Here is a 14785-nt window from a genome sequence, read left to right on the forward strand (position 1 = left end):
CCTCTCCAGAAAAGTCGGGAAAAACAAGAGAAAATACAAAGGCACAGAAATACAAGTTAAAGAAAAGTGAGTATAAAGGTGGAAAGAAGATGGAGACAAAAGGAGAAAAATCAAAATCAACGGAAAGAAGAGAGGAAGAGAAGACAACGGAGGAAAAAGGTGAAGGCCTTACCTGTCCGAAGAGGCCCGCTGTGGAGAGAAGACCCCACTACCTCAGGTCGGTAGAAAAAGAACTACAACAATGGCTCACAGAGCCGAGTAAAAGTGCGCAACCGCGCATGCGCGACTCCTCGCGCATGCGCGATGCGCATGAAAAAAAACACACCGACGGGAGGGGGGACCAGCTGGGGAGTCGATCTCCACAGCCAGCAACGACAGCTGCAGAACACCTGCAGCAAGAAGAGACCACAGAAGACAATGGAAACAAGAAAGAAGAGGAGGAAAGGGCATCAAAGAAACAACAGATGGCCAACCCAGAGGAAGAAGAAGAGGAAGAATACAGTGAAATAGATAAAGGGAAAGGCAAGGTAAAGGATATACTTGCTCTTGTTAGAGGATACATGGAGTCATTTAAAGAATGGCAAACACAGGAATTCAGTGATTTAAGAAGAAGAATAAACAACACAGAAAAGAAAATAAATAAAATGGATATGACCTTAACAGAAATGGGGAAAAAAATGGACAAGATGGAAGAACGGGCAATAGCAGCAGAAATGGAGGTAGAAGACTTAAAAAAGAAATTGGAGGAATCTAATAAAAAAACTAAAGAGACACAAGAATTACTAGCTCAAAAAATAGATATAATGGAAAATTATAACAGAAGAAATAACATAAAGATAGTGGGCCTTAAGGAAGATGAAGAAGGCAAGAATATGAGGGAGTTTATAAAAGAATGGATCCCTAAGGCCCTAGGATGTCCAGAACTACAGCAAGAAATGGAAATAGAAAGGGCACATAGAGCATTGGCCCCTAAACCACAACCACAACAAAAACCAAGATCTATTGTAGTAAAATTCCTAAGATATACTACAAGAGAAAAGGTACTGGAGAAGACAATGGAAAAAGTAAGAGAGGGCAACAAACCACTGGAGTATAAAGGGCAAAAAATCTTCATTTATCCAGATATAAGCTTTGAACTCCTAAAGAAGAGAAAAGAGTTCAATACAGCAAAAGCGATTTTATGGAAGAAAGGATATAAATTTACACTGAAGCATCCTGCGGTATTGAAAATATTTATTCCAGGACAACAAAACAGACTATTCTCGGATCCAGAAGAAGCACGAAAATTTGCAGAACAATTACAAAAATAGACTGAGGGATGAAGACGGGTAATGAGAGCAAAAATTATCACGATTGATATGTATGTGGGTAAAGACAAAAATAGACTGAGGGATGAAGACGGGTAAGGAGGGTAAAAATGACCACGATTGATATGTATGCGGGTAAAGAGGTATAAGAGTGAATAGAGACAATGGGCATATGTGAAAGTATCTGTAATTAGAGGAAAACATAGAGAGTATAGACAAGAATTAATAAGGGAAGGTAATGGAATAGAGAGAATAAGGAGGGAATTAAAAGAGTGACCTTTGTGACATATAAAAAGCGAAATCTTTTCTGGGGGGGGCTGGGTGGGGGAAAAGAGCGGCCACTGCAAAATCAGTTGACGCTTGCGAGTGGATTCGCAAATCCAAATGGAGAGGGGAGATGTGGTTGTCCGACAAGGGATAAAGGGCAACTCAGGAGGGGAAGGGGAGATTGGGGATAAAGAAGATAGAAATAGGAGAATAAGGAAAATGTTGGATGTTGTAGGAATGTTGTCTGGTAAAGAGTTGAAAATAAGAAAACAGAAATGGAAAAGGAGGAAAGGTAATGATGGAAAAATGGAAAGAGAAGATAAACAAAATATAAAATGGCTACGCTGAACTATATGACTCTAAATATTAATGGAATACATAACCAAATTAAAAGGAAGAAACTACTAAATTTACTGAAAAAGGAAAAAATAGATATAGCATTTGTCCAAGAAACACACTTAACTGAATTGGAGCACAAGAAATTAAAGAGAGATTGGGTAGGACATGTAACAGCAGCATCGTATAATTCAAAAGCAAGAGGAGTGGCTATATTAATTAGCAAAAATGTGCCATTTAAAATAGAAGAGGAAATAATAGATCCAGCAGGGAGATATGTTATGATAAAATGTCAGATATATTCAGAGCTTTGGAATCTACTTAATATATATTCACCTAACGAAGAAGATCAAAAGTTTATGCAAGATATCTTTTTGAAGGTAGCTAATACGCAAGGGAACATACTAATAGGAGGGGATTTCAATCTGAATTTGGATCCAAATATGGATAAAACGGGGAAAAAAATTAACAGGAAGAACAAAGTAACCAAATTTATAATTAAATCAATGCAAGAAATGAAACTTGTGGACATATGGAGGAAACAAAACCCAAAAGAAAAGGAATACTCACACTACTCGACTAGACATAAAACATACTCAAGGATAGACCTATTCCTGTTATCAGCCCACATTCAAGGGAGAGTTAGGAAAACGGAATATAAAGCTAGACTATTATCGGACCACTCACCCCTGTTATTGGCAATAGAGCTAGAGGACATCCCTCCAAGAATGTATAGATGGAGATTAAACCCCATGCTACTTAAAAGACAGGATTTTAGAGAATTTATTGAAAAACAATTAAAAATGTACTTTGAAGTAAATACGGAATCAGTGGAAGATAAGTTTATACTATGGGACGCAATGAAAGCATTCATTAGAGGGCAAATAATAAGTTATGCAACCAAGATGAAGAAGGACTATAATCAGGAAACAGAGCAGTTGGAAAGGGAAATAATAAACATAGAAAAAAAATTAGCAATAAAGGAAGATACAACCAAAAGAAGAGAATTGGCGGATAAAAAAATAAAATATGAAACATTACAAACATATAAGGTGGAGAAGAATATAATGAAGACAAAACAGAAATATTATGAACTAGGTGAAAAAACACACAAAATCTTAGCATGGCAGCTTAAGACAGAGCAAACTAAGAAAATGGTATTGGCAACAAGGAAAAAAGACAAACAAATTACATATAATCCAAAAGAAATTAAGGAAAACTTCAGAGAATTCTATGAACAATTATACCGAACCGAAAACGAAGGGAAAGAAGGGAAAATAGATGAATTTTTGACTAAAATTGAACTACCAAAACTACAAATAGAGGAACAAAATAAATTAACAGAACCATTTGGAACAGTAGAAATACAAGAGATAATAAAAAATTTACCAAATAATAAGACACCAGGAGAGGATGGACTCCCAATAGAATTCTACAAAACATTTAAAGACCTAATAATACCGCCCCTCCTGGATGTAATCAACCAGATTGATGAGACACAAAACTTACCAGATTCATGTAAAACAGCAATAATTACAGTGATACTAAAACAAGGGAAAGATCCACTCTCACCAGCGTCATATAGACCAATATCTCTGCTAAACACAGATTATAAGATAATAGCTAAACTATTAGCGAACAGATTAGCAGAACAGGTATCGAAAATGGTAAATTTAGACCAAACTGGATTTATCAAAAAAAGACGCACAACAGACAATATTTGTAAATTTATTAACTTAATTCATGCAGTAGAAGGAAATAAAGCACCGGCAGTAGCAGTTGCTTTAGACGCAGAGAAGGCCTTCGACAGAGTAGAATGGAATTACTTGTTCAAAGTATTGCAAAAATTCAGTTTACCGGAGAAGTATATTAATTGGATTAAAGCATTATATAAGGGACCGTTAGCGAAAGTGACAGTAAATGGACATGTATCAAAGCAATTTAACTTAAGCAGGTCAACGCGGCAGGGATGCCCACTATCACCATTATTGTTTGCGCTAGCTATAGAACCACTAGCAGAATCGATAAGAAGAGATAATAATATAAAAGGAATAAAAATAAAAGACAGGGAATATAAAATCAGTCTGTTTGCGGATGATGTGATAGTGTACTTAACAGAACCAGAACTATCAATAAAAGAACTATATAAGAAATTGAAGGAATATGGAGAAGTGTCGGGATACAAAATAAACGTAAATAAAAGTGAAGCAATGCCTATGAATAACGCGGATTTCTCAAAATTTAAGGAGGAATCCCCATTCAGATGGCAAACGCAGGCAATAAGATACCTAGGTGTGCAAATAAACAAAAATCTAGGCCAATTATATAAACTCAATTACAATCCACTAATGAAAAAATTACAGGACGATTTAGAGCATTGGAAAGAGCTACCACTAACACTGATAGGAAGGATAAACTGTATTAAAATGAACATTTTTCCAAGGATACTATACTTATTTCAGGCATTGCCAATACAACTGACAGAAAAATTCTTCAAAGAGTTAAAGAAAATAATAAGGAGATTTTTATGGAGAGGGGGGAAACCGAGGATAGCACTAGATAAATTAACAGAATGGTATAAACAAGGAGGCTTACAATTGCCAAACTTCAAAAATTATTATAGAGCCGCACAATTAAGGTACCTATCAGATTTTTATCAAACAAGGGAAAAACCAGACTGGACGAGACTAGAATTAGATAAAATAGGGGAAAAGATACCTGAACACATATTATATAAATGGGACGAAAAATTGGTACAACATAGAACTTCTCCAGTATTACACCATCTCCTCAATATATGGAAGAAGATTCATGTAGAAAGAAATAAAATAAATTACCAAATACCAAAACTAATATTGACGCAAAATAAGCTACTCCCTTTTACAATAGACAACCTTGCCTTTAGAAAATGGGAAAAAAAAGGGATTAAAAGAATAGAAAATTGTTTTTCAGGAAGTAGATTCTTATCCTTTGAACAAATGAGAGATAAGTACAATATAACTGGAGATACAGCGCTGGCATATTACCAACTGAGATCCTACTTGAAAGATAAATTAGGAAGCAACTTGAGTTTACCAGAGGGAAGTAACCTTGAATATGTGATTACAGATACAATGTTAATCAAAAGATTTATAAAAAATATGTATATTAAACTGCAAGAAAAGGAGAATGAGGAAACAAATGGTAAAACTAAACAAAAATGGGAACAAGATTTAAATATAAAGATAAAAAAGGAAACATGGGAGAAGTTATGCTCTGGAACGATGAGAAATACAATAAATACGAGGCTGCGTATGATACAATATAATTGGTTACACAGACTATACATTACACCGCAAAAGTTAAATAAATGGGACCCAACAGTATCTGATAGATGTTTTCGATGTAAAAAAGAAAGGGGAACAACAATTCATGCAATCTGGACATGTGAGAGAGTAGAAAAATTTTGGGATGATCTCAATCAGATATTAAATAAAATAACAGAAAACAATATACCAAAGAATCCAGAGATCTTTCTCCTAAGTAACATAAAAAATAAAGAATTTGGAATTGACTTGGAAGATGCACAAAAAAGATTTGTCAAGATAGCCCTAGCCGTAGCAAAAAAATGTATTATGTCAACCTGGAAATTGGAAGATAATTTGAAAATACAACAATGGTATATAGAAATGAATAAATGTATTCCATTAGAAAAAATAACATATAGTTTAAGAAATAATATTGAAATATTCGAACAAGTATGGGAGCCTTACATTAAATACAATAGCGAAAACCTACCGGGAACAAACATTACCTAAGTTGATGGAAGGAGAAGAAAAGAAAAGAATGGACTCAGTAGAATTTCTGGTGTATTTTTGTTGAATGACAACATTGTCTGACTGAATTAATGCAACCTAGATTGTATACCTAAAATGGATGAGAGGGGGGGGTGGGGGGGTGGCTTGGGAGGAGGGAGGGGGGAGGGAGAAAAAGTCACTGTAAATGTGTGGAAAAGAAAAAGTGTATATCATGGCTATTGTGATTTATGGTGTGAAAAATAAAAAAGTTTAAAAAAAAGTAGTTAGGAAGTTGTTGGAATTGATTCTCAAGGGTGAAGTTACAGAATACCTGGTGCACAACAAGAAAGGCCAAAGTCAGCATTAAGGAATAATCTTTCCTGAAAAGAAGGCTGGACAAAGGAAATTCAGCGGATGTATATTTGGATTTTGAAAAAGCGTTTTACAAGTTGGTGCACATAACTTGGTGCACAGTTGAGGTTGCTTAAGAGAGCCCATGAAATTACAGGAAAGATACTAGTATGGGTAGAGCATTGGTTGATTGGCTGGAAACAGTGAATGGGAATAAGGGATCCTATTCTGGTTGGCTACCAGTGGTCGACGTTAGGGCCATTGTATCTGAAAATCAGTTTTGTTTACAAGTACAAAGTCAAACCTCTTTGGGTCACTGTTTTCTAAGTCCTTTTCAACATTTTGACCTCTTAAGGCAGTTGCACCATATTGTCAATGAAATGCTCCTTTATACCATCAGTGCAATTTTCTGTGTTTGCTCGTTTTAAAACCTGCTGCAAGATTTCTTCATTGATCTTGTTTGCTGGTGCATCTCGACTGCTAAAGCTACTTTTAGGGTTTGTTCCTAGACATTTGTTTCATTTCTGCCCTGGATTTTGCTTTGCAGGAATAATCACCTGCAGTATTTGCAGCATCTTCTAATACTTAATTTTCATCCATATTTGATGAAAACAATTTCTTCTTTACCAGTTTAGATGCTCTTGATTTATTTTCATCAGCAAGATTTTCTAAGAACTGTTTGCATTCTTTCAAAGGGTTTTGGTTGTTGAACAGTTTGCATTTAAAAGTGCCATTTAAAACCGAGATGAAGAGGAATTTATTTTTGCCAGAGAGTGGTGAACCCCTGAATTTTGCTACCACAGGCAGGTGTGGAGTCCAAGTTGTTGGGTGTATTAAACGCAGAGATTGAAAGATATCTGAATAGTCAGGGTATCAAATGTGATGGGGAGAAAGTATTGGAGTGAGGTTTTGTCTTGAACAGTTGAGTTTCACAGCAGATATCATAATTGATACATTGCTGACTGCTCCTGAGCAGTAACACTCTTTCTTTCTTTCTAATGGTCCATTGATTGTCCATCCAAGCATAGTTTTGATAGCATAAAGTCTACCTCTCACTATCAAAACTAGTAGTTCCAGAACCTTTGGTACATCTGAACCAATCAGTAACTGAATCTCAGAGTTGCTATATAAACGAATATTTTTCAAATGCGTTCACAGTTCAATGTCGTTTTGATGTGGAATGTTTTCTTCTGAGTATATACACCTGGTAATTCATAAAAATCACTACTATCCAGTCCAGTGATCTCTAGGCCAAAAATCATGTTGGTTTCAATGTGTTTAACTTGACTAGTTTTCAATAGAATGTTTGTATTTCTCCCTTGAAGATTGAGCTTATTCATTAGCCCCACAATGCAAAATGACACAATTGCTTCCTGGGTCCAGAAATGTACAAGTACATACTATTGCCCTTCCTTTTTTGGCCTTGACCTGCAGAGGTACTATCAACAGTTAGCCGTTATTTTCACCGGCCCCAGTAAGCTTCAGTACTGCTTTCATTTGCTTTTCTTGTAATTTGTTATTTTTCTGTATTCTTCTTTTCCTTTAAGGTATGTAGCATCTTAGGATGTTTTTGACTTTATGTCGAGCCGAGTTTATTTTTGATGATGTGTCCTTTACACGGACGCCCAATACAAACTCCATTTTCCTTCAGAAAAGCAATGTTCTCATCCATCTGTGCACATTTTTCCAAATCATGCTTATCATTTCTTCACAACAGGCAAACTTCTACATGATATATTAAGTATTTGAATTGCAGAATAAATAGTTTTGTGGACAAGTTTGAAGATGATATAAAGATAGTTGGAGAGGCAAGTAGTGATGAGAAAATGGAGAGACTGCATAGATGGATTAGGAAAATTGCCAAAAAAAAGTGGCAAATGAAATACAATATTGGAAAGTATATGATCATGCAGTTTGGTAGAAGGAATAAAAGAGTAAACTATTATTTGGTTGGAGAGAAAATTTAAAATTTGGTGGTGCAGAGACTTGGATATCCTCGTTCAGGGTACCCTAAAGGTTAACCTCCAGGTTGTGTTGGTGGTGAAGAAGACAAATGCAATGTTGGCATTCATATCTGGAGGAGTAGGATATAAGGTCAGGGATATGATGTCGAAGCTTATAAGACTGTGGTGAGGCCTCACAGAGTATGGGGTGCAGTTTTGGGATCCTTATTTAAGAAAGGATGTGCTGGCATGGAGAGCATTCAGAGAAAATTCACAAGAATTATTCATGGAATTAAGGGATTGACCTTTGAGGAATATTTTATGGCTCTTGGTCTGTACTCCTTGGCAGCTTAGAAGAATGAGGGAGGACCTCTGAGAAGCATTTTGAACGTTTAAAGGCCTGGATAGAGTAGATGTGGAAAAGTTGTTTCCCATAGTAGGGGAGTCTAAGACAAGAGGGCAGGACTTCAGGTTTGAATGGCGCCATTTAAAACCGAGATGAAGAGGAATTTATTTTTGCCAGACAGTGGTGAACCCCTGAAATTTGCTACCACAGGCAGCCGTGGAGGCCAAGTTGTTGGGTGTATTAAAGGCAGAAGTTGAAAGATATCTTAATAGTCAGGGTATCAAATGTGATGGGGAGAAAGTATTGGAGTGAGGCTGAGGGGGGGAATGGATCAGCTTGTGATGGAATAGTGGAGCAGATTCAATGGACTGAATGTTCCATTTCTGCACCTATATCTGATGTATAATTTCTACCATAAGGATGATAGGGCCAGTAGGCCCTGGGAGTACAATGACTTGCACATTTGTCGACATATCAAATAGCATTGTTTTGAAAATGGATCACCTCTCCATTACTAGATCTAAACTCTGAAATTTTTCTCCCCAGCAACACTGAGTACATTCATAAAATCTTCTCAGGAGCCATTTGAATTGATAGTAAATGTTAGCCTTGCCAACCATGCCTAGATCCTGAAAAATAAATCTTAAAATTGTCTAAAGACTTCTGTCTAATTTTATCCTAGATCCCCAAATTAAAAGTTTCTAGCCTTTTGGCTTTCCATCTCCACATTATCCAACATTTATCCTCTGAGGCATAGGTTTTCTGTTCTGCTTGTCCTTGGCATGCTTCCTTCCCCATGACCAGTAACTGTTCAGTCAGCCATCTCCCATGCTCTTTTTTAAATTCCCTGCTGCTTTCTCATCCCTTTTAAGATCCTCCTTAAATCCACTTCTTTATTGTTTACTTCTAATACTCCTTCTACTTTGGAACAATTTTGTAATTTAAAAAATATATATTAAGATACTATTTCAACCTAGGAGAAAGAAGGAAATATTTCACCAGAACAAGCTTCTATTTAATTAAACAATTATCATCTGACCTGTTCATATTTTCTCCATTTTTTTTTAGTTTGAGTCCACATGATTTTTACCACCGATTTCTCTCCTTCCACAACCACTACAAGGATTGTTGGTTTATAACCCCTTATTATGGCGGGTGGAGAGGTAAGTAATTTGCGTCATATATTTATTGTGTATTTCAGTTGCTTATTTCCTATAAAATGTTGAATATCTTTTTCCAGTTCGACTATTTCAAGTGTAATCTGTAATCCTTCTCAACCAATTGCTTCTCCCTTTTTAATTTGATTTCTAACCATGTTGCTGCCTTTCATGAAGATGATTATTTTTGGGTCAACTTTATGTGGGAGATGTTTTGGCCCATAGAAGAATCAATTGAATGTGTGTGCATTTTACCTTCATAAGTTTGTCACTTTTCCACAGTTCACAAAAAATCTAACTTCAATTTGTTTTCTCCCTACCCTCTACGTAACAGGACTAAACCATTCTAATTTATCTCAAAAGGCTTTGCAGCCTGTATTTATACGTGTGTGTGTCCACCAGGAAAAAGAGTGATGGGGAGAATTGTTTTAAAAACAGGAGATTTATTTCCATGTCATTCAGAAATGTGCATGAAATGGCTCTCCTCTGTGTTTAGAGTATTGCACTATATTGCTTTGAAATTATGAGAATAAAATTACGATCCTTTGGGTTTTTAACATCCCAGTGCTTTCCCCTCCACAGAATTCCATGAGCTTATCGACTGTTTCAAGCATCTTCCATTTATTTGTCAAAAGCTAAATATATCTTCACTGGAGCCATGGTCACCTGAAACCAGGGATCACGACAGTCCCTGTACAGGCGATTGGATCCCCTTTGGTGATAATGTAAGTAAAGGATCTTTCGTCAACTTGCACCTAAAATTTATGAATTTCAATGGAATGTCTAGTTTTCAGTGCAATTTTCATTAGATTGGGAAGGACGCTGAAAGGTAATGTATTGGATGACGCATTATTTTTGACTGCAGTGATGACTGAGAAAGAACCATTTCCAAAATAGAAGGTTGAGTGACTTGGAGAAGCATCTCACCTGCTGCCCCTATTTAAAGATTATGGATTTGGAGAATGCTTTCACAATGTGCACTGCAGTTCTAGAAGGGTTTAAATGTTGAGGCTGGTAGACGGTATCCCAGTCAAACATATTTCTTTGTTCTGTTTGTGACTGGAGTAGGATTCAATGAAAAGAGACATTGTTATGATTTTTATCTCATTTGATTTAGTGCTATAACTTTATAAAGCTGCGATACCTTTCATGGGAAGCAGGACAACGTTTCTGTCAGAGCCTTGGTGGTAATTTGCCGACTATAGCCAATTCTGTTGAGCAAGGTATGTTAGTTAAATCATGCTGTAAAATTATTTCCAAATCTTAAAAATATTAGAGTTATAGTATTTTAAAAATAATAATAATAAGATATTTGCAATGTCGTCCAGACCAGCCATTTTCAATAGGGCCCGACAGCCTCCCCTTGGGGGCCACACCACATTTAAATAAAAGCCTTGTTTTCTTTTCACCTCACGTCACACAAATATTTTTTTAATGTAGTCAGTTAGAGAGAAGTACGGAAGAAATCAAAACAGTTCTAGTACCATCTGATTGTGCAAAAACATGCACACAACCAGACATAAGGCAAATACAGACAAGCGATACATACTGTATAAACATATATAAAAATAAATAGTAGAGTCTCGGAGGGTTAGTACAAGCATTTCATTCAGTTATTTAGCAGTCCTACTGCCCATGGGAAGAAGCCATTTCTCAGCTTTGTGGTTCTGGCTCTGATGCTCCTGTACCTTTTTACTGGCAGGAGTAGCTGATAGATGGTAGGGGTCCTCAGTGATTCTGCACACTCTCTTCAAACAATGATCCCAGTAGATCGCATCGATGGGAAAGAGTGAGGCCCCCCAGTGATCCTCTGCTGTTCTTTTGGACCTGTGGGTTTGACCACCACTCGATAACATCCGTACCATACTGTCACGCTCTCGATAGAGCTCATGTAGAAAGATGACAGAATGGTGGCCAGTAGCCTGGCCCACTTCACTCTTCTCTGGGAAGTGAGGTCACTGTTGAGCCTTCCTGACCAGTGAGAAGATGTTGTGTTTCCAGGATTGGTTATTTATTAAGTAGAGGCTGAGGAACATAGTTCTTTCTACTCTCTTCACTACCTAGTTATTAATATGTACTGGAGGGTGGTTGTCCATGGTGTTCCTGAAGCCAGCACTCAACTCCTTTGTTTTGTCCACATTGAGACTCAGATTCTCGCACCATATCACAAGATTTTCCACCTCTGTAGTGCAACACATCATGGTTGCTGATGAGGCCAACTCATTTGCAAACTTGATGACTCTGTTGGATCTGGCGTGGCATTTGTGGGTCAGTCAATTGAACAGGAGCGGGCTAAGCACACAGCCCTGAGGTGTGCCGGTGTTCAGCGTGACAGTGCTCGACGTTCTGCCGTGTTCTTTACATTATAATTGCAACTAAACATTGTTACCAATCCTTTTTTCCTATTACTGTAATCCACAATCCCATATCACGGTCTGATTCACACTGTCCCAAGTAGATTTAGTGCGAATTCACAAGTACGAGTAAAGATTGCATTGAAATTCTCAAGATTCATGCATGGCTTGACAAGATCAGACTTCTAAATTCAGGGAGGATTCCTCAGGACCCCTTAGCTGAGAAGGTTTAAACCAGGGTGGGGGGGGAAGAGATGTCACAGTTGAGAAAGAAGGAATAGCCCCTTTGGGTCAGGTGAAGAGAAATCACTTCACATAAAGAGGGTGGTGATCCTTCAATATTCTTTACACAAAAGAGGCTCAGTCATGGTATTCAGATTTCTGATGATAAAGGAATCAAGAGATGAGGACAGTGTGTGAAACTGGCATGGAGATAGAAGATGAGCTATAATCCTGAGGAATTGCGCAGCGGAATCGAAAGGCCAGGTGACTGCTTACAACTACTGCTGTGACTTGCTACTGCTACTACTTGTGTAGCTTATTATTCCAGCCCTCTTCTCTGACATTGGCTGTAGTCAATCAGCGGAGACAGCCCCTCGAATTTGTAGAAAATGTAGAGCATCATAGCACAGTACAGGCTCTTCAGCTGATGATGTTAAGCTGACCTTTATATACCTTCCCAAAAAAACACTTGCACCCTCCCTATCTCATAACCCTCTATTTTTCTTTCATCCATGTGCTCTTATTGTCTTAGCCTCCACCACCACTCCTGCCAATGCATTGCTAGGCACCCACACCTCTCTGTATATAAAAAAAAAATCCTCCTCCTGTTGTTTCCCCTAAACTTTCTTCCTTTCACCTTGTATTGAACAAAGGGCAGCGCGGTTAGCACAACACCTTTGCAGCACCAGCGATCGAGACCGCGCTGTCTGTAAGGAGTTTGTTCTCCCTACGTCTGCGTTGGTTTTCCCCAGGGGCTCCGGTTTCCTCCCACCTTTCAAAACATACTGGAAGTGTGGGTTAATTGGGTGGTACAGACTTGTGGGCCGAAATAGCCTGTTACTGTGCTGTATGTCTAAATTTTTTTTAATATTTAAAAAGATGTCCTCTGGTGTTTGCTACTCCCATCCTGTGAAAAAGGTGCTGGTTGTCCACCTTATCTATGCCTATCATTATCTTACAGAGCTCTATTAAGTCACCTTTCATCCTTCTTCGCACCAAAGAGAAAAGACCTAGTCTTCATAGCTTCCATATCCTTTCTGTAATAACGTGACCAGAACTGAACACGATATTCCAAGTGTGGTTTTACCAGAGATTTATGGAGCCTGAACTTAATTATAATGAGTCCTAAGGACCATTGTTCTTTCTACTTTGGGGACCCCCCATATTCAGGCCAGAGATTGTCCATGGTAGGGCTTCTGTCCTCCAGGCAGCACTGGGGGTGCTCACGGTTCATCATGGATTCCAGTTCAGAAGTAGGTACCTTTACTATTCCAGATTGTCCCCTTGTGCCAGCTAGTGTTGGCACAAGAAGGCTTCTATGGTCATGGTAAAGTGTTTTACCAGTCTCCAGGGGCTGCTAAAGATTTGGGACCAACCATGATATGCCTTCAGAAGCAGACCATCAGGAAATCTGAAAACACAAGATGCACTGGAAAGACACTTAGATTACTGTGGGATTCAACAGTCCAGCAGCTAGAGGTACAAGATGGGGAAAAATAGTGGGCAGAAAAGTGGGAAATCATAGTTAAAATGATAAAGGCTCCAAACGCAAAACGTTGACTGACCATTTCTATCATGGATGCTGCTCAACCGGTTGAATTCTTCCAGGAGCTCATTACTTGCTTTAGTGAAAATAATTTTTATCAATGGTACTGAAGAGGAAACAAATTTGTATGAGCCCTTGCAAATCCTATAGGGAATATATGCTTCCTCAGCATTGGGTTTCAGTTTATCAAGCCTTTTCTGAACCTGTTGACCTGTAGAGGTGGCGGGGGGGGGGGGGGGGAAGGTGGGCTTTTGTGGTAGTGAAAAGCGACTACTCTTTGCACAGTATCTAGTATTGCCCCACAATTTACCTGTACTTTCAGTGGAGATAACTGCAGCAATAAATGTTCAGTGAACAAACAATCAAGTCATCTCTTTCGTAAGTGCAGCTGATTCCAAGACTTGCCAGTTCTCTGGGGCATTTGCAATGTGAGGATGATGAGGGACCAGCAAAAGATTATGCTGGAGGGTGGGCAATTGGGCATTAGAATAGCATAGGAGTAGTTGAAAACAGAGTGAGATACGAACTGAAAACCTAAGCTTAATGCTCAGTGTATCTCATATTCATCTTGTACTGTCCCAAGACGGCAGTAACTTTGCATTCTTTGATTCTACAACATGTTAAAATCCAGCCTAATTACAATTGTCTTTTTTCCTGAGGCTTTGACCATAAGACATAGGAGCAGAAATAGGCTATTCAGCCCAATGAGTCTGCACTGCATTCAGTTAAGAACTGATCCATTTTCCCACTCAGCCCCATAACCTTTGCCCTGGCTAAGAAACTATCAATCTCTCCCTTAAAAACGCCCAATGACAGCCTCCACAACTGCTCGTGGCAACAAATTCCACACATTCACTACATGCAGTTCATGACATTTTTCAGACACCAAAACCACAAACTAGAGTTAATGCTCTCAACTAAAAACCAATGGATTGTTTACCTGAAGAAAGGACATCTGGTGAGAGAGAAGTCGTCTGATTTATGAGTCATGTTTTTGAAACTGAAACTGAAGGCAGTATCATCAGCGGGTCACCTGAAAAGACAGAAATGAAGTGACGTTGTGTGAAAGGGACACTTCTACTGTTTGTCAGGAAAAACAGTGAACCACTGTGACCATTGTAAATTTTTTATTGCCCATATCTGGATAAAAGAAACAAGAGAATTGCTTCATTGGATCGTG

At 38.1% G+C, this 14785-nt stretch overlaps 1 protein-coding gene across 2 annotated transcripts in view; it reads left to right on the forward strand.

Moving 5' to 3' along the window:
* ly75 (lymphocyte antigen 75) overlaps positions 1–14785 on the forward strand; it is a 139144-nt gene that overhangs the window by 90483 nt on the left and 33876 nt on the right. For both annotated transcript variants that reach the window (XM_069935393.1, XM_069935394.1), the window contains exons 20-22: positions 9395–9489; positions 10066–10208; positions 10601–10706. In XM_069935393.1, the coding sequence (XP_069791494.1) occupies positions 9395–9489; positions 10066–10208; positions 10601–10706 (344 nt within the window). The remainder of the gene's footprint in view (positions 1–9394; positions 9490–10065; positions 10209–10600; positions 10707–14785) is intronic.

This window comes from Narcine bancroftii, chromosome 4 (genome assembly GCF_036971445.1).
Source record: "Narcine bancroftii isolate sNarBan1 chromosome 4, sNarBan1.hap1, whole genome shotgun sequence".
Classification (NCBI taxonomy): domain Eukaryota; kingdom Metazoa; phylum Chordata; class Chondrichthyes; order Torpediniformes; family Narcinidae; genus Narcine; species Narcine bancroftii.